The 27,830-nt window shown below is 45.8% G+C and overlaps 1 protein-coding gene across 1 annotated transcript; it reads right to left on the bottom strand.

Annotated features, from left to right (window-relative positions):
- Positions 1-3,629: 3,629 nt before the first annotated feature.
- LOC106574870 (glycerol-3-phosphate dehydrogenase, mitochondrial) lies at positions 3,630-27,576 on the bottom strand. Its single transcript, XM_014150998.3, has 17 exons — positions 27,476-27,576; positions 25,638-25,750; positions 22,900-23,071; positions 22,390-22,514; positions 22,008-22,105; positions 18,549-18,712; positions 15,533-15,697; positions 15,283-15,427; positions 14,268-14,461; positions 13,388-13,522; positions 12,766-12,941; positions 11,557-11,688; positions 11,193-11,351; positions 9,362-9,474; positions 7,123-7,201; positions 6,885-6,983; positions 3,630-5,902 (listed from the first exon to the last, which is right to left on the bottom strand). The coding sequence occupies exons 2-17, from the start codon at positions 25,737-25,739 to the stop codon at positions 5,777-5,779; spliced, it is 2,184 nt and encodes a 727-aa protein (XP_014006473.2). The 5' UTR covers positions 25,740-25,750; positions 27,476-27,576; the 3' UTR covers positions 3,630-5,776.
- Positions 27,577-27,830: the final 254 nt, after the last annotated feature.

The raw sequence follows: 27,830 nt of genomic DNA, 5'->3' as shown, positions 1-27,830 counted from the left end.
CCCTGACACATGGCGAGTGTTCAGAGCTGAGGACCTCTATCAGCCTGGTCTGCCCACCCAGTTTCATTAGCAGCCCACATGATTATTCCAGGATCACAGCGCTTGCTATCAAACCGCAGTTCAAATTAGTTCAGGATCAGAGCCCCTCGTCCAACAGCCCCAGGTTGCTTAATTGCATTATACCGTCTGCTGATCACCTAGGAATACCCATTACCTATTCCCCTGGTGCAGGAGAGAGTCCCCTGGATTAACACTGGGCTGGGTGACAGGGGACCAGGGATATTAAGGGCCTTTATGCAGAGCAAGCCACAGATACTAGTTCCCTGTTCAAATGAATGAAATCAGACCCAATGAAACAATAACAGATTTTCAAAAGCTTTAGATGGATTTGGGGTTAAAACCAGTTTGTTTGAGGCAATCAGACTGAACTGAATGATCTAGGTGGTTTCCGCTGGTTGTGGGGGTATTACAGTTGGCTAACTGAATCTATACATGACCTTCCTCTTGGAGATTAGGTTGTATGTGGCCAAATGATGAGGTCCTACACCCAGTGTAGAGCAGCTTATCTGTACCAGTGACTGATAAATCTATCCTTCCTTATTGCAGGATCATCTCCATGTGCTTCACTCTGACCAGTCTCTTCCATACCTGTAGCTTCATAGTGATGCTAATAACAGGTGTCATCTCTCATATATACAGTTCTGTATGTAGACTGCTCATCAGAACCTGCTTCATGGAAGGCTGCCATATGAATAGATTTAGTGCAAGTGACTTGGGTTTGTTTGTTACAGTTCAGTGGTTATAATGTAGGTACTAATTACCTGTGTTCTACGTGTAGTTCTACATGTAGTTCTACGTGTAGTTCTACGTGTAGTACACCTCAGTCTGAGTACAGTTCAACATGCAGCCGGTTGCTGTATTGTGTTGAATTATACTACTAAGTTCCCTTATGGGAGAATTATCATGCAACCTTGTTATGCTCAGAAATCTGAATGGCGGTAAGCGGGATTGTAAAAAACACAGGGTTTGCCATGAAAACAATGTTGTTGTTAGCAACCAGATACACTGCAATTATGTAATTAAATGTGTCTCGGAAAAGCATTTGAGATCGACTTACCGTGTTTATTGAAAAAAAGAGGACTATGAATCTCTTTCAATCTGAATAAGGGTGGAATTTCATCCAAGCAGACACAAGCAAACAGAGACTAAGTTGGCCCTGACTGTCAAGGCATTGTACTGAAAACTCCCATTTGGCAAAAAACTGATACACATGGTTGGATTCAGTTACAGTAACAGTACACAGCGGAAACCTCTAGAATGATTCCCTCAGCCTTTTTAGACAAAACAAGAACACACACAAATTGTATTACAAACATGCTAACAAGACCAATATTATGAACCAATTTGCATCCTGTAGTACTAACTCAAAAAAGTTCTGGGACACTGTAAAGTCCATGGAGAATAAGAGCACCTCCTCCCAGCTGCCCACTGCACTGAAGCTAGGAAACACTGTCACCACCGATAAATCCACTATAATTGAGAATTTCAATAAGCATTTCTCTATGGCTGGCCATGCCTTCCACCTGGCTACCCCTACCACGGTCAACTGCCCGGCACCCTCCACAGCAACCCGCCACAGCCCCCACCATTTCTCCTTCACCCAAATCAAGATAGCTGATGTTCTGAAAGAGCTGCAAAATCTGGACCCATACAAATCAGCCGGGCAAGACAATCTGGGCCCTCTCTTTCTAAAATGATCTGCCGAAATTGTTGCAACCCCTATTACTAGCCTGTTCAACCTCTCTTTTGTATCGTCTGAGATTCCCAAAGATTGGAAAGCTGCCGCGGTCATCCCCCTCTTCAAAGGGGGTGACACTCTAGACCCAAACTGCTACAGACCTATATCTATCCTACCCTGTCTTTCTAAGGTCTTCGAAAGCCAAGTTAACAAACAGATTACCGACCATTTAGAATCCCACCGTACCTTCTGCGCTATGCAATCTGGTTTCAGAGCTGGTCATGGGTGCACCTCAGCCACGCTCAAGGTCCTAAACGACATCATAACCGCCATCGATAAGAGACATTACTGTGCAGCCGTATTCATCGACCTGGCCAAGGCTTTCGACTCTGTCAATCACCACATTCTTATTGGCAGACTCAACAGCCTTGGTTTCTCAAATGATTGCCTCGCCTGGTTTACCAACTACTTCTCTGATAGAGTTCAGTGTGTCAAATCGGAGGGCCTGTTGTCCGGACCTCTGGCCGTCTCTATGGGTGTGCCACAGGGTTCAATTCTCGGGCCGACTCTCTTCTCTGTATACACCAATGATGTTGCTCTTGCTGCTGGTGATTCTCTGATCCACCTCTACGCAGACGACACCATTCTGTATACTTCTGGCCCCTCTTTAGACACTGTGTTAACTAACCTCCAGACGAGCTTCAATGCCAGACAACTTTCAATGCCAGACAACTCTCCTTCCGCGGCCTCCAACTGCTCTTAAATGCAAGTAAAACTAAATGCATGCTCTTCAACCGATCGCTGCCCACACCTGCCCGCCCGTCCAGCATTACCACTCTGGACGGTTCTGACTTAGAATATGTGGACAACTACAAATACCTAGGTGTCTGGCTAGACTGTAAACTCTCCTTCCAGACTCACATTAAGCATCTCCAATCCAAAATTAAATCTAGAATCGGCTTCCTATAATCGCAAAACAAAGCATCCTTCACTCATGCTGCCAAACATACCCTCGTAAAACTGACCATCCTACGATCCTCGACTTCGGTGATGTCATCTATAAAATAGCCTCCAACACTCTACTCAACAAACTGGATGCAGTCTATCACAGTGCCATCTGTTTTGTCACCAAAGCCCCATACACTACCCACCATTGCGACCTGTACAGTCTCGTTGGTTGGCCCTTGCTTCATACTCGTCACCAAACCCATTGGCTACAGGTTATCTACAAGTCTCTGCTAGGTAAAGCACCGCCTTATCTCAGCTCACTGGTCACCATAGCAGCACCCACTCGTAGCACGCGCTCCAGCAGGTATATCTCACTGGTCACCCCCAAAGCCAATTCCTCCTTTGGTTGTCTTTCCTTCCAGTTCTCTGCTGCCAATGACTGGAACGAACTGCAAAAATCTCTGAAGCTGGAGACTCATATCTCCCTCACTAGCTTTAAGCACCAGCTGTCAGAGCAGCTCACAGATCACTGTACATTGCCTATCTGTAAACAGCCCATCTATCTACCTACCTCATCCCCATACTGTATTTATCTTTCTCCTTTGCACCCCAGTATCTCTACTCGCACATTCATCTTCTGCACATCTACCATTCTAGTGTTTAATTGCTATATTGTAATTACTTCGCCACCATGGCCTATTTATTGCCTTAACTTACCTCATTTGCACTCACTGTATATAGACTTTTTGTTTTCTTTTGTTCTACTGTATTATTGACTGTATGTTTTGTTTATTCCATGTGTACCTCTGTGTTGTATGTGTCAAATTGCTACGCTTTATCTTAGCCAGGTCGCAGTTGCAAATGAGAACTTGTTCTCAACTAGCCTACCTGGTTAAATAAAGGTGAAATAAAAAATAATTAAAAACCAGTCAGAACACTATCAAAAAATGAAATGTTCCTTTAATCCATTCGTAAAATACATATTCTATAATATTTTGAAAGAAAATTAGTATCTTTACATGCTTTATAATAACTGCAACATTAAGACAGTTCAAATCTGTAAAATATAGAGGAATGAGTTGGAATAGGTTCAATTCATATGACGTCATACCGTGTCTGAAAGCAAGGCACAGATCATAAATTCCCCTTCAACTGCTTCACTCTATAAAACCGCAAATAATCAGCAGAACTGCAAGTATTAACTTAGTAATAGTACAAATACTGTACAAGCTCAGGTGCACTGCAGACAGATACAGACAGTGAAGAGACATTTCCATACAATACTTAAAAAGGCACAATTTATAACTTTCTGCAAATGTAACTGTGGTCACCTCCATTTTACAAACAAATGCAGCGGCAGCACATTTGACTGGAAATGAAAGTTCCAGATTGTGCCGTTAATCCTCTCAGCATTAGACGTACATCTCATCACCACTCATACCTCTAGCTATCTTATCAAGTTCATTGGAAGATGGAAGGAGTGAATAACAAACAATGAATAAATATCTTTAATTAAAAAAATATATAATGACGTAGCAATAACAGTAGTAAAAAAGCATTCATTCTGCCATGATTTTAAAAACAGTAAGGATAAAGCTGGAGTCATTTATTTAAGGTGCATGAGACAGACCAGTGTATGCTAGCAGGCAGCAGATATAGAAATGTCGTTGTCACCGGGGTGCCAGGAAAAAAGCCTTATTATAAACCGGGCAGTTTGGTCCTGTGTGCTGATTAGCCGAAACAGCATTTCAGCTGTGTGTATACCAGACAATATACCAAGGGTATATCCTTGTTCACTGTTCTATTTATGTTGGTAACTTATCTGTACCAGTTTATAAAGCATTAAGGCACCTCAGGGGTTAGAGGTATATAGCACAGCTAAGGGCTGTATCCAAGCACTCCACTTCGCGTCGTGACTAACAGACCTAGGCAGTGGTATATTGGCCATTATAAACTGGGTGGTTCAAGCCCTGAATGCTGATTGGCTGACAGCTGTGGTATATCACGGGTATGACAAAAAACATTTATTTCTACCGCTCTAATTAAGTTGGTAACCAGTTTATAATAGCAGTAAGGCACCTCGGGGGTCTGTGATATATGGCCAATATACCATGGCTAAGGGCTGTATCCAGGCACTTCGCGTTGCGTCATGCATAAGAACAGCCCTTAGCCGTGGTATATTGGCCATATACCACACCCCCTCGGGCCTTATTGCTTAAATATGCAATGGCACTGCGGCGAGGAACAGTGATGTAAAGTAACACGCTGAAGTCAGAAATGAAGACGTGGAAACGTTAAGCTGAGTGTGAATAAACTGCATGGTCCTGTAATGCCGGCTGTCCCTAACGAGGCAGAATCAAGCGGAATCAGGCAGAACTGGTTCTGGTATTGGAGAAAGGGCATAAGAACCACATCCAAAGTATAGTTCCAGTGAAATGTGGACATCCATAAGACACCGATAACAAAAACAAGACTGAATAATATAACAATAAACTATATTACAAAGCCATATAAGGCGAAGAATTGATAAGATTATAGACAGTATGAACTGTGAGTTACAGCTTTATGTCAGAGGCACTGACTGTCAAACTGTTGACTTTGTAGTAGTGAGAATCCAGTGTGATGGAAAACTGGCCAGATAGTCCCTGTCTCCCTCCATAAAAATATCAATACAAAGAATTATAAAAAAAGTCTAACATCAAACTATATTTTACATTTGAGTTATTTAGCAGACTCTCTTATCCAGAGTGACTTACAGGAGCAATTAGGGTTAAGTGCCTTGTTCAAAGACACACTGACCTTCTGGTTACTGGCCCAATGCTCTTAACCACAATAAAACATTCAGGGTTGACAAATACTCACCTAGATTAAATTAGGATACAATCTAGTTTGTACTCTTGTTGTTTACAATATCATCCCTTTCATCATTGTCATTCTTAGCACCACAGCTCTGGTTAGTGTGGCGTTACGGTGCGGTGTGGCGGTGTGGTGTGGCGTGGCGGTGCGGTGGTGCGGTGTGGCGTGGCGGTGCGGTGCGGCGGTGTGGTGCGGCGCGGTGCGGCGTGGTGGTGCGGTGCGGACGGGTTCCCCTCACACCCCTCCTCCACTGCGGTCCACAGTCACAGGTCCCCTCAGGTCCAGGCTCTCCTCAGCGGTCTTCATCAGGATGGCCAACCTGCTGTCAGACACCTGGCCCTTCTTCACAGCACTCATCAGCTGGGAGCAGGGAACAGAGGGAATATAGAGGATGAGGAAACTGTGGCAGAGTTGTGGATGTAATGCAAGGTATCAAACTAACGCAACGAGATACGCTGTATGCATGCATGCATGTATGCGTGAGAGAGACAGGGATAAAGATGCATTGTAATGCTGGAGCGTGTTCTGATCTAAGCTCCAGGGGTAGTCAGACTGTGTCTGGACAGAGCACTAATACTACTGACACTGGTGGTAGTAGTAGTAGTAGTAGTACACCGGTTTTACAGTACCCCAAACCATTCTGGGATTCTTACTTGACCATGGAAAGTCATCTCCTGTCAACAGTACTTGTAATAAAAGGTATTCTATGGTCCTCACACATTATACTTCCTAATTGATCACATGATGACTACTAACGACCTGGAAGTACTGTAGCTCTCTCTCACCCTCATTACCTGGAGTCATTGTCATACGTTTTGGACTGTAATGATCTGGATCTGGTCAGGAGAGAACATACTCCCAGTTAGGCTTTCACACCTACAGCGCCCTTCATAGGAGGGTCTGTCATGCCTTGCCACTCGCAGAAGAGAAAAAACACCCAGCGAACAGAACATGAAAATCCCCTATTCTCCATTAATTACAATGTTGGAATCATGTAAAACTAATGTGAGCATCTGCCTGTTCTGTAGCCGAGTGTTAGTGTGTGTGTGTCTGTGTGTGTTTCTGTGTGTGTGTGTGTGTGTGTGTGTGTCTGAGGGGTAATTGATCCTTCTCCCTGAGGAGTCTATTATCATGTTCTCCAGCCTGGTCTGTTTGTTCAGCTTCTCATGGTAAAGAGAGAGAAAGAAAGAAAGAAAGAAAGAGAGAGAGCGAGAAAGAGAGCAGAGATGGGAGAGGGGGCAGATATTGACCATGGGCCTGAGAATTAATGAGTCCTCTTATCAGTGCAGGGAGGACAGGGGAGGAGAGACCATATGCACACACACAAAAACAAACCACCTACCTGTAAAAACTCGTTCAGCTCCACCTGTCCATTCTTGTTGAGGTCCACTTCGTTGAGGATTTCATGGAGAGCATTCTCATCAATCTGGACACTGATGTTCTGGGAGGGGCGAGAGAGAACAGCAAGGCAAAATATCAGGAAATGACGCCACAGCTCAATGATCTTTGCACACAGTTTCCATGAGCCCAGTCAGCACTCATGGAAAAAGATTCCAAAGAGAGTTGTGAAAGGTTCTGACCTGTAAGACCCTCTGAACGTCCACTGTGGTGATGAAGCCTTTACTGTCTTTGTCAAACTTGTGGAACCGGTTTGTGTACCTGTCAATCAAACAGAGCTATTAACGCAATCTGCATCTCATATCGTGGCGACATCTCAAGGGGAGTGACTTAAGAAGGTCAGATGGGAGGGAGCAACTGACTGGATTGAGATGGACCCCTGATATACCAAGGGTTCAAACTCAATCCAGTCAGTTTCTCCCTTAGAACACGTGTCAAACAAGGCCTGCGGGCTGAATCCGGCCTGTGACAAATTTCTATCCGGCCTGCGCAATGATTTTTGTGTTGTCAATTCATTTTGTTCCGCTTCCATACAGCTGCAACTATAAGTCACAGCAAGCACTGTGAACGTGCTACACGCCAAACAGCAGTGCATTGCCACACACCGCTTGTTCCGGACCCACACACGAGCCAGCCAGTGCGCTGTAACATGTCATCACTAATGGCACTGACCAAATCTTCTACCAGACCGAAAGTTTAAACCTGTTGTAGGCTAAATGTCCATGCCAAGTTTGGGTTCTAACGAGTCATTGCTGTAGCCTACAGAACATGTCCTCTTGATCGTCAAAAAGTTATAACATAAAGGATTCATTAGTGGTTTACTGAACATTACTACTAAAGGATTCATTAGTGGTTTACTGAACGTTACTACTAAAGGATTCATTAGTGGTTTACTGAACGTTACTGCTAAAGGATTCAGAAGTGGGTTTACTGAACGTTACTACTAAAGGATTCAGAAGTGGGTTTACTGAACGTTACTACTAAAGGATTCAGAAGTGGGTTTACTGAACGTTACTACTAAAGGATTCATTAGTGGTTTACTGAACGTTACTACTAAAGGATTCATTAGTGGTTTACTGAACGTTACTACTAAAGGATTCATTAGTGGTTTACTGAACATTACTACTAAAGGATTCATTAGTGGTTTACTGAACATTACTACTAAAGGATTCATTAGTGGTTTACTGAACGTTACTACTAAAGGATTCATTAGTGGTTTACTGAACGTTACTACTAAAAGATTCATTAGTGGTTTACTGAACATTACTACTAAAGGACAATAGGACACACAAGCGAGTATAAATGAGTCAACAGTTGAGTCATCTACTTTATGAAATCAGTCTGAAGCGCTCACATCTGTAAATTCAACATCAATTGCATCGCTTTCGTGCCGTTTACAGCGCAGCAGAGGTGTACAGACACATAACACAGTCCTAGCTGGCTTTGTGTTTGGCTTTGTGTTTTTAAAGCTTGACAATGAATGACCAAAAAAGTAAACCTGCGACAAAACTACATGCAAAGGAGGAACATGGAGACCTATTACAGCGTGGCGGCACAATTTTGGGTGAGCTGTTGTAACTTCTCAAGGGATATGTTCTGTGTTGGACTGTGATGTTATGCCTTTCATACAGTAGACTCCTGGTATGTCTGCACCCTAACACAAGGCCATTGTGTTCTGGAACTGTTGCTTGTATAAAGAACTGTTGTGTAAACAGTATGATTGTATGATCACCTCCTACTATATAAGAAACATCTAACCATTTATTCTTTAAGCTCCTTCCCTGACTGGTATGCATTAAAGATTTTTATTTTATACAATTAATAAATAGTCTGTCTTAATCTTTGGATTGAGCCTAGGCTGACTACTCATCTACGAGACATTTTGAGTGCACCATACAGCAATGCTGCATTCAAAAAATGGAACACATGTTTTTAAGTTTAAATGTTACAACAACCTAGCTACATTTATGTAATTGTTATTAAAAACGTTTTGATTAGGGACGCAGCATATTATGCACATTCGCAAGCATAGCAGAAAAGGCTGGACAACTATTACTGAGCTCTTCTTTTGTTTTAATATGTTAAAAATGCTATATACAGCATCCTACGTACATCAGCGGGCATTGTAAAGGGTCATATTTTTTCTAATAAAACAATGACTAGTTTGGATCAGTTATATGCACACATTTTTTGTAAAAAAAAACTGGCTATGTATGGCCTGCAAATTCATTGTGTTTTTTCAATATGGCCCTGTGCTGATGGAGTTTTACACCCCTGCCTTAGAGAGTAAAGTAGACAGGAAGTAGAGAGTAAAGTAGACAGGAAGTAGAGAGTAAAGTAGACAGGAAGTAGAGAGTAAAGTAGACAGGAAATAGAGAGTAAAGTAGACAGGAAGTAGAGAGTAGACAGGAAGTAGAGTACTTTGCCACTTCCTGTGTGTCCAGTGTGATCTCTGTGGTCCCGGTCAGCTGCTCAGAGCGGGACCTGTAGCCCATCTCAAGGTACAGGAACTTCTTAGCAGCTTCCAGCTCCTCCTAAACAAACCATGGTAGTGAGGATAAGTTACACTACGTGACCAACAGTATGTGGACACCTGCTCGTCAAACATCTCATTCCAAAATCATGGGCATTAATATGGAGTTGGTCCCCCCCTTTGCTGCTACAACAGCCTCCACTCTATTGGGAAGGCTTTCCACTGTGTTAGAACATTGCTATGGGGACTTGCTTCCATTCAGCCACAAGAGCATTAGTGAGGTCAGCACTGATGTTGGGCGATTAGGCCTGGCTCGCAGTCAGCGTTCCAATTCATCCCTAAGGTGTTCGATGGAGTTGAGGTCAGGGCTCTGTGCAGGCCAGTCAAGTTCTTCCACACCGATCTCAACAAACCATTTCTGTATGGAGCCTTGCTTTGTGCACAGGGGCATTGTCATGCTGAAACAGGAAATGCCCTTCCCCAAACTGTTGCCACAAAGTTGGAAGCACAGAATCGTCTAGAATGTCATTGTATGCTGTAGAGTTAAGATTTCCCTTCACTGGAACTAAGGGGCCTAGCCCGAACCATGGAAAACAATCCGCAGACCATTATTCCTCCTCCACCAAATGTTACAGTTGGTATTATGCATTGGGGCATGTAGCATACTCCTGGCATCTGCCAAACTCAGATTCATCCATCAGACTGCCAGATGGTGAAGCGTGAGTCATCACTCCAGAGAATGCATTTCCACTGCTCCAGAGTCCAATGGCAGTGAGCTTTACACCACTCCAGCCGACGCTTGGCATTGTGCATGGTGTGTGTCGGCTGCTCAGCCATGGAAACCCATTTCATGAAACTCCCGACAAACAGTTCTTGTGCTGACGTTGCTTCCAGAGGCAGTTTGGAACTTGGTAGAGAGTGTTGCAACCGAGGACAGACGGTTTTTACGCACCAGTCCCGTTCTGTGAGCTTGTGTGGTCTACCACTTCGCAGCTGACCCGTTGTTGCTCCTAGATGTTTCCTCTTTCACAATAACAGCACTTACAGTTGACCACAGCAGCTCTAGCAGGGCAGAAATCTGACGAACTGACTTGTTAAAAATGTGGCATCCTATGACGGTACCACGTTGAAAGTCACTGAGCTCTTCAGTAAGGCCATTCAACTGCCAATGTTTGTCTATGGAGATAGCTTGGCTGTGTGCTAAATGTAATACACCTGTCAGCAACGGGTGTCGCCGAAATAGCCGAATCCACTAATTTGAAGGGGTGTCCACATACACACACACACACAAACCCGTAAAGAGCAGGACAAGAGGAATAGCAGAACTGGGGGAAGGTTCACTCACACACACACACAAACACACCCACACCCCTGGAGAGGGAAATCCAGGAAGGGCGTAGATCCTACTATTATACTCTGACCTAACAACAGTTCCAGCCCTCCTACAAACTGACTAGCAGCACATGGATTTAGGGTTGGTCCTATTCAATCAAAACATTATTATTAGTCCTGTGAGTGAGAATGTACTGGAGTCACTGAATCATTAAAACAATGGTTAGATTAAAACAGGTCCTAAGTCTTTACTGGACAGGAAATACAGAGGCAATAATTCATCTTTGAGTTAAAAATGGATATTAAGGAAAGTTATTTTTAAACGTAAAAAGTATTTTGTTGTTTGTATATGTTATTTACAAGGTGTTCTAAAATAGTTTCTGTAACACTGCCTGACAGTCATTAGAACTACAGTCTAGTAGACAGGAACAACAGTTTGTGACGTACCGTCCTCTTTGTGTCGCTCCAGTCCAGCATCTTGCCCATGATGTCTACGATGCGTGGCAGAGCCTCATCAGCAGCCTGCACGTTGAGGAAACCCAGCCGTGTGCGCCTGGCGATCACGTCGATGGCCGTACAGGCATATTCCTTAACGGCATACCTCACCTGGAAGGTGGTGGGGGTGTTTCAATTGGATAGATAATAGAACGTAATTGTCTATGGTCATGATGTGTGTGTGTGTGTGTGTGTGTGTGTGTGTGTGTGTGTGTGTGTGTGTGTGTGTGTGGCGCATCAGGAGAACATAAACATGCAGTCTTTTACAGATCTGTTGCAGTATCCTGTAGTAGTCTCAACAGAACACATACTGTACCTCACTCTCAATGTAAGGGAATTCAGAGACCAGTCTATTCCCTACGATGGGCCACCTCTTCCCAGTGACCCGCGCCATCTTGGCCACGTCGAATGCTTTCCCCCCGTACGTCGCCGCCAGGTGCTGGGCAACCTGTGGAATGATGGGAAACAGGCCACTATTCAATCAAAACAGCAATCCTTGTTTAAGGTTTTACCAAGACAAAATGACATTGCTCTTGTGTCGTGAGAGGCCATTGTGTGGTGCCATATAATCAACGAAACAAGGTTTAGGGTGACACTTCCTGATTGAAGCTCAGTTCATGGTTTTGTTTGATTATGCCCCATGAAGACCTAAGGGCAGAAACGTTGTTAGAAATAAATCACCTGGGGACATGAGCAGTGTGAGGCGTTTTCCTTCCTGTTTTCCATGAGTTTGAATATGACTCACAGCGTTTTGCCAAAGACAGTATTGAGAGAGTATTGTGAAACGCAGCAGGCAGCTGTCCAAAGGCAACTCCTTATGGATCGATACGATCTTTCAGCAGACAGCTCCAATGTTTTGGATATGCTGAGGTGGGTGATGGGTAGATACAGTTATGTCTATGATTTATCTTGCGTTTGGACCAAACAAGGGGTTATTGCTATTCAGATGGTTGGCTTAGCTCTCTCACCAAAAGGTCAAATGCTGTCAAAATATGAGCACTGACCTTTTGGAATATTCTAGAAAACACCCTAATGGTGTGGAAGGCTTTCTCTAATGAGAAGTTAACATAGATAGGAAGCGGAGCGCTTTCCTATCTGGTACAGATGACTTCTAAAACCTTGAAAGGGAAGTACACTGGTCTGGTCTGGACTAGAGCTCTCAAACTCAACTCTGGACCGCAAAGCCAGTTCCACTGCATTGTTCCCCTCCAATCAGGGACTGATTTAGACCTGGGACACCAGGTGTGTGCAATTAATTATCAGGTAGAACAGAAAACCAGCAGGCTCCGGACCTCGTAGGGTAAGAGTTGATTAGCCCTGGTCTAGAGCCTTGGATCAATCTCCCTGTGTACTGCTGTCTTGTAATGCGACATCTCAACATTTTCAACCCTCATCCAACCGTTAACCAATGTTAAATGTTCTGATATATGATATACAGTGCCTGTGTAACCATAGTGCAACTGACAATTATAGATCCAAAATGGCGGCTAAAGACGGAATGTCTATGGGAAGGGCCTGTCCCCACCTCATTCTCCAGGCCGTAGTCCTGCACCAGTCGGATGTACAAGGTGGGGCTCCAGTCTTGGCCCCCCTCCAGCACCAGGCCCACTGTCTTACTGGGCCCGCCCCCCAGCCTGTGGGCTGCAACCGCGGCGTCCAGGGTCTCCTCTGCCATGGAGCGGTACGTTGTCCACTTCCCCCCTGGGGTGATGGGATCATCCACATGTTACACACACATACACACCAGATACGATAGGGGGGCAGGTAGCTTAGCGGTTAGTGCGTTGGGCCAGTAACCGAAAGGTCGCTAGTTCAAACCCCTGAGCCGACAAGGTGAAACATCTGTCGACGTGCTCTTGAGCAGGGCACTTAACCCTAATTGCTGAGGGTGACTCAGGAGGAGTTGGGATATGCAAAAAACACATTTCCAATTCACACATGCGTATAATACACACAAATACAAACACCCACCAGATAATCATTATTATTAGATACAGGGCCAGACAGAATACAGGACATGACCTATCCAATTTGAGCAGGAAAAGGTCTATATGCTAAGAGCCATTGACGGCTACGAACGACCTAGAAACTACTACAGCTATATAGCACTTCATCAGGATACCACTTGTTTCAGAGTAGGTACTGACCTGCAATGGTGACCAGGCCGCTGTCGCTGACGTTGACTATGTGGTTCCTGCAGATGGACTGGGTGTCTTTAGAGTTGGGGTCAGTGACCAGAGGACGGATACCACTCCACGCTGCCAGGACGTCTCCTCTCCTCACTGAGGACCACAGGGTGAGGACAGTCAGTATTACACACAAGGTTCTATTAAATCAGATGACCACATCTTATCAGAGGTCCTAGAACCAGTCAGAGAACACAGGGAATCTCATCTGCATGTGATGACAGATCATTACCTGAGGCACAGAGGCATCGGACAGGTGTTACATCTAATGGCAAACCCATATCAAGCTAAACAATCAGAAAATCAAGCCTGTAGTGTCTCCAGCACTTAAAACAATTACTAGCTACTGTGCTGTTCCAAAATCAACGTTACGTACCCTCTACGGCAGAGGTAGTTTGGGGGTTACGTACCCTCTACGGCAGAGGTAGTTGGGGGTTACGTACCCTCTAAGGCAGAGGTAGTTTGGGGGTTACGTACCCTCTACGGCAGAGGTAGTTTGGGGGTTACGTACCCTCTACATCAGGGCTGAGGTAGTTTGGGGGTTACATACCCTCTACATCAGGGCTGAGGTAGTTTGGGGGTTACATACCCTCTACATCAGGGCTGAGGTAGTTTGGGGGTTACATACCCTCTACATCAGGGCTGAGGTAGTTTGGGGGTTACATACCCTCTACATCAGGGCTGAGGTAGTTGGGGGTTACGTACCCTCTACGGCAGAGGTAGTTTGGGGGTTACGTACCCTCTACGGTAGAGGTAGTTTGGGGGTTACGTACCCTCTACGGCAGAGGTAGTTTGGGGGTTACGTACCCTCTACGGCAGAGGTAGTTTGGGGGTTACATACCCTCTACATCAGGGCTGAGGTAGTTGCGGACTTCGTTCAGGATGAAGTTGATGTCTTCCTCCCTGGGGATGGGGTGGGCGGTGATGTCAGTGGGCGTGTCCGTCGTCCCGGCTATGGTCATCTTCTCCCAGGGCAGGAAGAAGATGACACGGCCGTCGCTGGTTGCCGGGTCCAGGAGACCCATGTTGTCAGGACTACAAGAACAGGGCAGAGGGAGGAGGGGCTATGGAAATGACAACTACATTTAGGAAGACCTGGTTGGTCTGCGCTGCTGAATTGAAATTCCCTCATTAAAAATAAATTAACAATTTTCTATTCATGAGTTGAATTTAAATTCATGACGTAAATTTACCTGGTGTGAAGTAGTGACAGTGTGGGGCTGTCCCTGGTGTGAAGGTAGTGACAGTGTGGGGCTGTCCCTGGTGTGAAGGTAGTGACAGTGTGGGGCTGTCCCTGGTGTGAAGGTAGTGACAGTGTGGGGCTGTCCCTGGTGTGAAGGTAGTGACCGTGTGGGGCTGTCCCTGGTGTGAAGGTAGTGACCGTGTGGGGCTGTCCCTGGTGTGAAGGTAGTGACCGTGTGGGGCTGTCCCTGGTGTGAAGGTGTGACCGTGTGGGGCTGTCCCTGGTGTGAAGGTGTGACCGTGTGGGGCTGTCCCTGGTGTGAAGGTGTGTGGCGCTGTCCCTGGTGTGAAGGTGTGACAGTGTGGGGCTGTCCCTGGTGTGAAGGTGTGACAGTGTGGGGCTGTCCCTGGTGTGAAGGTGTGACAGTGTGGGGCTGTCCCTGGTGTGAAGGTGTGACAGTGTGGGGCTGTCCCTGGTGTGAAGGTGTGACAGTGTGGGGCTGGCCCTGGTGTGAAGGTGTGACCGTGTGGGGCTGTCCCTGGTGTGAAGGTGTGACAGTGTGGGGCTGTCCCTGGTGTGAAGGTGTGACCGTGTGGGGCTGTCCCTGGTGTGAAGGTGTGACCGTGTGGGGCTGTCCCTGGTGTAAAGGTGTGGGGCTGTCCCTGTACTGTACCTGTAATAACCAGGGATAACTATGTGAACCCCAGCACTGGGCTGGCAGATGTTAGTGTTTTTCCCGTCGTCCATCTTCCTCAGAGAGTCAGTGAACGGTCCCGTGGCGTTAATGACACATTTGGCTCTGACGTCAAATTCATTTCCTGTGAGAGATCATAACAGTTTCAGTCAAAAACCACTGTCATACTGTGTCTTTGTGTGTGTGTGTGTGTCTTTGTGTGTGTGTGTGCGTGCGTGTGTGTGTGTACCTGTGATAACGTCCCTGCAGCGCGCCCCACAGACCTTCTCCTTGCCCGTCCCTGCGTCTGTTTTCTTCAGCAGGTGGACCACCTCTGTGTAGTTAGCGATGGCAGCACCATGTCTGGCTGCTGTCAGGGCGATCGCCAGGTTCATACGAGCATCGTTATGCTGTCCTGTAGCCGGGGGGGGGGGGGGGGGGTGAGAGACGATAGGAGGGGGTCGAAGAGAAATAGAAACAAAGAAGGAAGATTTCTTTAAAGGTGCTCTATGCAGAATTGTTCCGCCATTTCCTGGTTGTGAATTTTTTGTTAAAGTTAGCCTAATTCCAGTTTATGTGCCAAAACAAGCAATTATAGTGTAGAGAATCATTGTACCATCTAAACCGCTGTGAAATATATTTTCCATAAACAAAAATATTGTATTTTCAGCTGCTTGAAGCTGGTGTACAAAACTTAAAGTAGAAAGACGCAAAAACTAAACTTAAGAATAGAAGCATAGAAATAGCACACACAGAACTGATCTACTGCTTCTTAGACTTTCTTTCAATGAAAATGACAGATCTATAACTCACATTTCTATGTGCATTTGGTCAGGTTGCCCAAAAAGTTAAATATTACATCTTTAAGAATTTGGAACTGAGCCTTGAAGTGCAGTGTGGCTGTGGTGTATCTAATGTGTGGGAATCCCTTGCAGGGGCATTTTGTTCATTGCTGCCCTCAAGGCCTGGTCCTAAGCCATGCCTCCTGGTGCTACTCAAATCACTAGACTGAGAGAGCTTGTGGGATGGGACAGACAGCCAGGGCTGGGGTGGGCAGGGCTGGGCTGGGCTGACATGGCCTGGAGTGGGGCTGGGGTGGGCAGTGCTGGGCTGACATGGCCTGGAGTGGGCAGGGCTGGGGTGGGCTGACATGGCCTGGAGTGGGGCTGGGGTGGGCAGGGCTGGGGTGGGCTGACATGGCCTGGAGTGGGGCTGGGGTGGGCAGGGCTGGGGTGGGCTGACATGGCCTGGAGTGGGGCTGGGCTGACATGGCCTGGAGTGGGGCTGGGCTGGGCTGACATGGCCTGGAGTGGGGCTGGGCTGGGCTGACATGGCCTGGAGTGGGGCTGGGCTGGGCTGACATGGCCTGGAGTGGGGCTGGGGTGGGCTGACATGGCCTGGAGTGGGGCTGGGGTGGGCTGACATGGCCTGGAGTGGGGCTGGGGTGGGCTGACATGGCCTGGAGTGGGCTGACATGGCCTGGAGTGGGGCTGGGGTGGGCTGACATGGCCTGGAGTGGGGCTGGGGTGGGCAGGGCTGGGGTGGGCTGACATGGCCTGGAGTGGGGCTGGGGTGGGCTGGGCTGACATGGCCTGGAGTGGGGCTGGGGTGGGCTGACATGGCCTGGAGTGGGGCTGGGGTGGGCAGGGCTGGGGTGGGCTGACATGGCCTGGAGTGGGGCTGGGGTGGGCTGGGCTGACATGGCCTGGAGTGGGGCTGGGGTGGGCTGGGCTGACATGGCCTGGAGTGGGGCTGGGGTGGGCAGGGCTGACATGGCCTGGAGTGGGGCTGGGGTGTGCTTGGCTGGGCTGATGCCTCACATTGGGCAGCAGAAGGTATGACTGGAGATCCTGTCGTTATCTCAAAATATGATACGTCTAACAAACCAGTTCATGGTTGCTTGCTGAAAAAATGTAATTACACACTTGTGCAGAATGAATTAGTAAGAATGAGAACTCCTGTGTGTGTGTGTGTGTGTGTGTGTGTGTGTGTGTGTGTGTGTGTGTGACCACACTGGTCTCCTGGGAAATGAGTAACGCTGGTGATGTCTAAGATCCCACCCGGCAGGGTGAAGAACAGGAGGAGACAGAGGCAGTCAGACCACGGTACTGCTCTCCTCTTCTCTGAGACGCGGTAGCAGAGAAGGTCAGCTTTTGAAATGTCACGGCCGTGATTGTTCCAGACGGAATAATTGGAGAGAAAAGACCCCCTCAGCCTCCTGGGGGGAGGGGTACAAACCAACCCAACAATGCTGCTTCAACCCAACACAAAACCCCTCCGAATATTCTCTCTGTTTGCTGTAGGACAGTCAGCACTCCCAGAGACAATGCATACACAAACATTCTGCCTGGAAGAAATGTTAAGCTACAAATATGTTATGCACATTTCAAATGAGCAATAAACAAAACGCATTAAAATAAACAAAACGCTAAAAACAAATCTCAACACGCCTCACTCTTCCTTAGAAAGTCAAGTGAGTAAATGTGATGAACTGTTGTAAAGGTACTTGGCCTGGTATATTATCCCCCTCAGAGAAGAGGTCGTCTTTCCACTCTAGGAGACACCTAGTCGAATCTAAATGTAGACTGACTGATTCAGATAGCCTTCAGACACAGAGTTGGCTGTTGTTGGTTTGAAAAAGAGAGGCCTCCAGTCAACTAATGGGACATTCCCTGCACAGAGTACACCCAGATAGAGCCGGAACATCTGATTGGTCGTCTCCGTGCCAATCCAGGCCACGCACACACTACAAAGCCTCGGCCCAAGGCACATAGAGAGCACAAGCTGCTCGAGGATGCATTGGTTCAGGCATCAATGGACATGTGAGATCTGATGGCCACCGGCTGCCTTGTGTCTTGTCTTGTTGTTGACTCACATTCAATCACACCCACACTAAGGAAAAATGATTTTGTTACTGTTGGGAAAAAGGCAGTATTTTTTATGAACACGAGTTTTGTTTAATAACAGTGTAGGTTAATATGAATTCTTAATGTATGGCAAACCGGCCCTAGACATAGCCCACTTAGCAAACAGAAGAGAGGCATCTTGATAAATGAGAAGGTTATTACCATCCTATTGGAGCATTACTGACTGAAGTGTTGGTATGTCCAGCAACACTTATACATTTTTGTCATTTAGCAGACACTGTTATCCAGAGAGACTTACGGTGAGTGTAATACATTTTGGACCAGTTCCCCGGACCCAGATTAAACCTACTCCTGGACTAAAAAGCCCTTTCAATGAAGATAATAATGAGAAATACTCACCATCATAGTAGACGATGGCTCCCACCAGCTTGTCTTTCTTCAGCATTGGGAAGAGTTCCAGAGCCTTGCTCTTACTGAGGACATAACTGCTCTTCAGACACTGGCCTCCAGCTACCAGGTCGTACATCTTTATACCAGCCCAGTAGTACGGCAGCTGCCACCATCTATAAACAGATAGTACAGTACAACATCTTTACACCAGTCCAGTAATTCATCTAAGATGGCGCCGAAGAGGATGGCTGACGTTTTACATGCCCGTAACCAATTGTGCTATTTTGTTCGTTTTTTTTGCGTTGTTTGTACCTTATTATTTAACTTACTTTGTACATAATGTTGCTGCTACCGTCTATTATGACCGAAAATATCTTCTGGACATCAGAACTGGGATTACTCACCACGGACTGGAAAAAGCTTTTTCCTTTAACGAGTCTGACGAAAGATTTACTGCTCTTCTGGGAACAGGCCCAGATCCCCGTCATTCGCATGAAGAAAAGACGGAGGAAAAGATGACGCAGATCGGGTTGCCTTTTGAGAATCCGTAGGCGAGCGAGTAAACTCCCACTGCCATCAATTCTACTTGCTAATATGCAATCAATGGAAAATAAAATTGATGACTTACGATTATCCTACCAACGGGACATTAAGAACTGTAATATCTTATGTTTCACCGAGTCGTAGCTGAACGACGACACGGATAATATAGAGCTGGAGGGATTTTCAATGCACTGGCAGAACAGAGAAGCTACGTCTGGTAAGACAAGGGGTGGGGTGTGTGTCTTTTTGTCAATAACAGCTGGTGCGCAATGTCTAATATTAAAGAAGTCTCGAGGTATTACTCGTCTGAGGTAGAGTACCTTATGATAAGCTGTAGACCACACTATCTACCAAGAGAGTTCTCATCTATATTATTCGTAGCCGTCTATTTACCACCACAGACCGATGCTGGCACTAAGACCGCACTCAACCAACTCTATAAGGCCATAAGCAAACAAGAAAATGCTCACCCAGAAGCGGCGCTCCTAGTGCCCGGGGACTTTAATGCAGGCAAACTTAAATCAGTTTTACCAGATTTTTACCAGCATATCACATGTGCAACCAGAGGGGAAAAAAATAAAATTAAAATAAAAACTCTAGAGCACCTTTACTCCACACACAGAGATACATACATAGCTCTCCCCCACCCTCCAGTTGGCAAATCTGACCATAATTTAATCCTCCCGATTCCTGCTTACAAGCAAAAACTAAAGAAGGAAGTACCAGTGACCCGCTCAATACGGAAGTGGTCAGATGATGCGGATGCTACGCTACAGGACTGTTTTGCTAGCACAGACTGGAATATGTTCCAGGATTCATCCAATGGCATTGAGGAGTACACCACATCAGTCATCAATAAGTGCATCGACGACGACGTCCCCACAGTGACCGCAGGTACATATCCCAACCAGAAGCCATGGATCACAGGCAACATCCACATCGAGCTAAAGGCTAGAGCTGCCGCTTTCAAGGAGCGGGACACGAATCCGGATGCCTATAAGAAATCCCACTATGCCCTCAGACGAACCATCAAACAAGCAAAGCGTGAATACCCGATTAAGATTGAATCCTACTACACCGGCTCTGACGCTCGTCGGATGTGGCAGGGCATGATAACTATTACGGACTACAAAGGGAAACCCAGACACAAACTGCCCAGTGACGCAAGCCTACCAGAAGAGCTAAATGCCTTTTATGCTCGCTTCGAGGCAAGCAACACTGAAGCATGCACGAGAGCACCAGCTGTTCTGGAGGACTGTGATAACGCTCTCTGTAGCCAATGTGAGGAAGACCTTTAAACAGGTCAACATTCACAAAGCCGCGGGCCAGATGGATTACCAGGACGTGTACTCAAAGAATGCACGGTCCAACTGGCATGTGTCTTCACTGACATTTTCAACCTCTCCCTGACTGAGTCTGTAATACCTACATGTTTCAAGCAGACCACCATAGTCCCTGTGCCCAAGGAAGCGAAGGTAACCTGCCTAAATTATTACCGCTCCGTAGCCATGAAGTGCTTTGAAAGGCTGGTCATGGCTCACATCAACAGCATCCTCCCGGATACCCTAGACCCACTCCAATTTGCATACCACCCCAACAGATCCACAGATGATGCAATCTCAGTTGCACTCCACACTGCCCTTTCCCACCTGGACAAAAGGAACACATATGTGAGAATGCTGTTCAGTGACTACAGCTCAGCGTTCAACACCATAGTGCCCACGAAGCTCATCACTAAGTTAGGGACCCTGGGACTAAACACCTCCCTCTGCTACTGGATCCTGGACTTCCTGACTACAGGAAGAGGTGGGCCGAACAGGCCCCCATTAACATCAACGGGGCTGTAGTGGAGCGGGTTGAGAGTTTCAAGTTCCTTGGTGTCCACATCACCAACGATCTATCATGGTCCATGAGGGCACGACAAAACCTTTTCCCCCTCAGGAGACTGAAAAGATTTGGCATGGGTCACCAGATCCTCAAAACGTTCTACAGCTGCACCATCGAGAGCATCCTGACCGGTTGCATCACCGCCTGGTGTGGCAGCTGCTCCAGAGGGTGGTGCGTACGGCCCGGTACATCACTGAGGCCAAACTTCCTGCAATCCAGGACCTCTATAATAGGCGGTGTCAGGGAAAAGCCCATAAAACTGTCGGAGACTCCAGTCACCCAAGTCATAGACTGTTTTCTTGCTACTGCATGGAAAGCGGTACCAGAGTGCCAAGTCTAGGACCAAAAGGCTCCTTAACAGCTTCTACCCCCAAGCCATAAGACTGCTGGACAATTAATCGAATGGCCACCGGACTATTACATTGACTGACCCCCCCCCCCATTTGTTTTGTACACTGCTGCTACTCGCTGTTTATTATCTATGCATAGTCACTTAACCCCTACCTACATGTACAAATTACTTCTGTACCCCTGCACACTGACTCAGTATCGGTACCCCCTGTATATAGCCTTGTTATTGTTAATTTATTGTGTTACTTTTTACTTTAGTTTATTTGGTAAATATTTTTTTTTAACTCTTCTTGAACTGCACTGTTGGTTAAGGGCTTGTAAGTAAGCATTTCACAGTAAGGTCTATACCTGTTGTATTCGGCGCATGTGACAAATAACGTTTGATTTGATTTAGGACGGCAGCTGCCACCATCTATAAACAGACAGTACAGTACAACATCTTTAAACCAGCCCAGTAGACAGTGTACAGTCAGCCATTACATTTATATGTTGGTCATTTAGCAGATGCTCTTATCCAGAGTGACAGTCAGTGACCCTTCGAGGTGACCATTCGAGGTGACCATTAGATGTAACATGTAAATACACCTGGTATAACTAGCCGTCTGTTATACAGAATGGCCATCTGGCTTGTATACGATTGAACATTTAAAATGTGTATACATGTTTTAAACAAGACTCGTGTCTTACTTGTAAACAGGGAGCATGATGGGTAGTGGGGCAGACAGATGAGGGGCGATGTCTAGCAGGTTGGAGCGCTCGTGGAGAGCCTCTTTCACCATCATGTACTGAGAACAGGGGAAAGAGGGGTTCAGAGGTCAGTAAAATGGGTGGATAACATCTAACACATAACACAGTACTTGTTGGTAGAAGAGAAGGAGTATGCCTGTAGCATTCACACAATAGCAGACCAAGGAAGGATTATGGGAAACACCTAGCGCCCTACAACCCTCTGAATCTTCCAACCTCTCACTCTTTTCAATGATAAAATGTCCACAACGGGGGAAAACAAAGCAATGTGATCACAGAGGGAACCAAATGTCAGGCAGCGTCGGAAAAACGAGCCGTTTACCTGTTCGTAATCTAACTTCATGATGGCCTTTTGGAGGTATCGTACTCCCCCGTGGATGAGCTTGGTGCTCCGGCTGCTGGTCCCCGATGAGAAATCATTCCTCTCCACCAGGGCAGTCTTGAGGTCTAGGAGAGCAGAGACAAATTAAGACAAGACCAGGATTTAGACAGTCTGAAATATCACCCTATTCCCTATATGGTACACCACTTTAAACCAGGGCTCATAGGGTTCTGGTCAAAAGTAGTGCACTATATAGGGAATAGGGTGCCATTTTGGACTCACCCTCAGAGTCAGTTATTCAGGAGGCATTTGGTAGGTTATGACTTCCATGTGCTTCTCCTGTCGTGTAATATGCATGAAGGGAAAATGGCAAGGCATGCATATTGCATTGAGGGCCTCATAATATTGAGAGAAGAATAGCCTCGACTCTCCTGCACATTGACTGAACTGAAATGTAATTGACCCCAACCAAAAAGGTTTTCCAAAATGGTGCAGTTCATGGGGACTCACTGCGTGTGACAGCGTCTAAGGCACATCCGGAGCCCGTGGCCCCTCCCCCTACGACAAGGACGTCAAACTCCTCAGTGTCTTGCAGGGTGGAGAGCTGAGCCTGTCTGGTTGGGAGCTCATCTTTAAACGGCTGCTTTAACTCCCCCTCCGCCGCTACGTACGCCAGCCGTGCCTGGACAACATGCAGTACAGGCACAGTTACATCTGTTTCTGTGAAGGCACAGTCTTTTGTGACAGACTGTGAACATCATCAAGGTTTGGCTCTGGGTTCAGAGATTAGTGAAAGCATAAAGCAATGAGCTTACAGCCTGGATAATCTCCTCTGGGGTAGATGTGTCTACATTGTCACAGCAACATCGTCACGACCATAGATATCGATGGTCACAACAACATCAGGTACCCATATCGGTAAGGGTTGTACCCACAATCATATTCATACAGAAAGACCCCTGCTTGCAGTACTTAGATAATAACAATGATTCCTGGTGTCTGATTTGCAAAAGCACAAAAGAACTCAGGGGAAAAAAGAACAAAGTCAAGTCAAGTCTGTTCTGAACTCAAGGATCATGGGGACAAGCCAGTCAAGGATGGCTGTCGTAATGAAATTTAGCATTTTATTCTCGAAATGATTACATCGAGCTGCTGCGACGCCACTTGGTCCATTTGACTTGCAAATCTGTGAATGAAACCCGGGCATTTGTAATTTAGGGCCGTAACAGCAAACAAGATCAAATAATTAGTTTCTATTTCCATGGACGTGCATATTTAAAACACCCACAGACAATTAAGTGGCAGTCTGCCCTGCAATCACGTTGAGTACATGGAGTCAGTGAGACAGTGGATGTCATGCAAATGTCCAATCGCCCACCGCCAGAAAACAGAAAAACGTTCAAGCTGAAAGAGAGAAAGAGATTGTGCCCTTGTCACAGAGGAGACCCAACAGACATATTTATCCAATTAGCAGGGTTAGTTAGGGACGGCCACCGTCGTCCTCATGCCTGATTGCAGATTATTATCATTTTTTCGGAGGTGTTTCACTTTTGCTTACCCATTTATTCTTGTTTGGGAGGAAGGTGAGGGGGACAAGATATTATACCAGGATACAGAAATCAAAGTTCACATTAGGACAAAGGGTCACACAAAGGGTCAGATGCTTTAGACAAGTGACCTGGTATGTCACTAGTAATAACAGACCATTGAAATAGAAGATATACTGTAAGACGTATTTATATCTGTGGCGCTGACTAGGTTCAAAGGTCAAGAGATGCACCTGTTTCTCTCTTTCTAATGTTACCCACGCGACTCCTTGGCTATTTCAATCCCCGGTCTACAGCGATGCAGCGGTCACCTGGTCTCAGATCGGTTTGTGCTGTCAATATAGTCATTATCATGTCAAACATGTTCGGCAGAAACAGATCCGGGACCAGTCTAATGCTTTTTCACACAGCAGTTGCCCTATTAATAATATCAAGTGATGCGTCGCCATGGAAACATCATGGAGGTGTATTTTGTCAGCTCCCTGGAGTTTCAGACGCTATGTTATATGATCCACATGAGCTTCATCAGATTTGAATAAATGAAAAATAATGAAATAAAAATCAGGACTCCCATGGCGCCTCAGCGTTTTTGGGTTTGTTTGTCACCAAAATAGATTTGATTATTTCACTGTACTAAACAAACATCATAAGTCATGTTCCCTTCTTTTTTTTTACGCAAATGAAACAAGGCATAAGAACTACTCACATCACATAGCTAAAGTCCATCTTACCACTTCATAAGGCAGTTTATGGCAAGTTGCGACAGAAAGTAAGATATTTTATGATCAGGGTTTGTCCCATTGACTGTCTCCACATTCAGGTCAACTTCTCTACACAGCAGTCCCATTGACTGTCTTCACATTCAGGTCAACTTCACTCTACACAGCAGTCCCATTGACTGTCTTCACATTCAGGTCAACTTCACTCTACACAGCAGTCCCACCTAAGCAGCATAGTGTTGAATAAAAGTGGAACACATTCCTCAGTCTTGATAAGACATGCCCAGATGCAGGTTGACGTTTATTGTCATGAATCTTGTCCTGGAGGCAGAACCGAGCCATTTCCCCTAGATAGGCCAGCTGGAATGTCAAAATTGGCTATATCGTAAAAATGCATGAAAATAAAAATGTGCTTTTTGGTCTTAATTTAAGGTTAGGGTTAGGCATTAGGGTTAGCAGTGTGGTTAAGGTTATGGTTAAGGTGTGTGCCAGCTAGTGAGCACTCTGCAGAGCTGCCTCCAGTACATTAGTCATCCCAATAAATGCCAACCTGCTGCCCAGATGGGCGTTCCCTATAGACTCCCAGGAGCCTGCCCTGCCATTGTCAGATGCTGTCCCAGCATTCCCTTGTAGACTCCCATGAGCCTGCCCTGCCATTGTCAGATGCTGTCCCAGCATTCCCTAGTAGACTCCCAGGAGCCTGCCCTGCCATTGGCAGACACTCTCCCACTCTCATTACTATCTATAACCTGCTGCATAGGGACTCTGAGGTGTAATTTACAGGTCCTGACTTTAGAAACAGACTAGCACAACCTTGGCAACATAAAGATGAGATTAGAAAATGTTATTGTCCTCAATGCAGCATACAAACTCAACATCCAGACAAGTATCAGAAAAACAAGTTTACAAAACAACAACACAAGCAGAATGTGTGAAATGCAACTACTACATCATCTCAATGTCTCAAATGTCCCAGGCCTACCTGTGTCTTTCTGTATTCCGACAGTTGTGACAGGCCCAGAAGAGCAGCGGCAGCCCCGGTCCCGATGATAGCTGTCCCTTTCAAGGCCTTCCGGAACGCCATTGATGCTGTTCCTGCAGCACAACACACAGCAGTGGACTGAGTTAGACACACTGGGTTATATTGCAATGACATGACAGGTGATCATGTGGAGAGGGCGTGACAGGAGGGCAAAGAGCCAATCGGCTAGGGCCAGGTGCTGATGGACAATGTGGGGGTGGGGGGGCATGGGATTCACAGGCAGAAGTAGTGGAGGAGAGTGTGGGAGCCCTGGGAGTGTCTGTGTGAGACACTTGGATGACAGCTGACTTTTCTTTAACATTCTTACTTGTCTGACAGTTAATCATTTTTTTGAACCTTTATTTAACTAGGCAAGTCAGTTAATACAATGACGGCCTACTCCAGCCAAACCCTAACCCACGGCCGGTTGTGATACAGCCTGGAATTGAACCAGGGTCTGTAGTGAGTTAAGACGACACCTGGTTCACCCACTCAGGTGCCGTGACATGACGGACACTTCCTCTCCATCATTCTGACAATCTGCTTAAAAGACATATTTTTCAATATATTCTAATCTACAACTGAGCAAACATCATAGTGGTGTATGCATGCACACCAGCAGCTCGTTTCACTAGGCCCGAGGTAATGATTTCCCTCATAGGATAAGGAGAATTTTTAAAAAAAAGTCATTTTCTTATCTGTCATGAATGTAGGTAGGCAAATCCTTTTGGATGAGACAAAGCTGCGTTCTGTGTTTATTACCTGTGTATTATGTGTTCATCAGATGGATCATAAAATCAAATATATGATAATAAGAAAAAAAGTACATGTAGCATGACATCATCGTGTTGATCCAGTGAATGTGTTATAGTGGCCGGTAGCCTACAGTACTGGTTAGAGTTATGCCAGTAACCAAAAGGTTATTAAGCAAGGTGCTCTATACTACTAGCGCTGACCCGTAAAACAACACATTTCACTGCACCTATCCAGTGTACGTGAAAATAAAACATATTTTTGTATTATTTGTTTTATTATTAATACTCAGCATGATTCAGTATAGGGGAAATGAATGGGGAGGGGTTTTACAGCCCAGCCCACGCAGAGACAAGTCAATTATTGGTTTCAGAATGGCATTACTTCCTGGTGACACATCTCCAACGTAACACAACAGGGCCAAATCCCACATGGCAGCAGCCGTTTACTCAACTGAATGACAAAAAATGAAGAAATTACGCAGGGAACCACATGAGGAAGAGACATGATCATGCGAGATACAGACGCCACCATCCACATTACATACAGTAAATCACTCGAAGACAACATCTTAGTTTGAGACTTGTAGTTAATGACAACAAATACACATACAAGAGCAGTGACAGCAACTCATATGAAGTTTCCGAGTGTTTACACAAACACGACAACGTGAATTTAGAGGACAAACTAACTTAGCATTTGTTACAATTCTTATACGTTACATAAAAATGTTAAAAAGTCAATCCATCCCTATTTCGGTGATACTGGTTATCCAATGCAAATGCAACAGGAAGAAATTATAACTATATTTCACAGTGTTTCTATTCTATAGAACGGTGTAAAATAAAACTGAATGCCGTATCATCATCGTAACAGAACAGAAAACGTTGAAGGTGCACTGGAGAAAGGGTTCTAGCAATGCGTACAATGCCGCATTGACGTTCGCCATGATATTTTCTGGCTGGCTGCCAGTCGTTCAACTCTTCATATTAACAATATAACAATAAAAAAAGGGCACAAATATTTATTCTAAATCGTTCACTTACTGATTTTCTATGTTCAATTGATGATAACGCCGGGAGAACGGTGATACAACTCTGACAGCCAGGAGAACCAGGAAGCAAAGATTAGTTGACTGACATATCAGTAGACCAATAGGATAACACAATTATCCAATCAGGTTGGAGAGGGCGATGCTATAATAATGAGGTAGGTGAAGGGCAAAATTGCACAACTTTTCCTCAGGAATCCCCATCCTCAATAGTGCGGGGTCACTATGGTGCCACTATGATTTTACATGATTGTTGTTTAGTATCTTCGTACATGCCTCTATATTTGGCGTAGGCTGCTGTAAATGCAACTATGCATATTATTAAGTTAGTTGTGAATTGAGGTGAGATT

This window comes from Salmo salar, chromosome 16 (genome assembly GCF_965601325.2).
Source record: "Salmo salar chromosome 16, fSalSal1, whole genome shotgun sequence".
NCBI classification, from domain to species: domain Eukaryota; kingdom Metazoa; phylum Chordata; class Actinopteri; order Salmoniformes; family Salmonidae; genus Salmo; species Salmo salar.
This window is presented reverse-complemented; position numbering and strand designations above follow the sequence as displayed.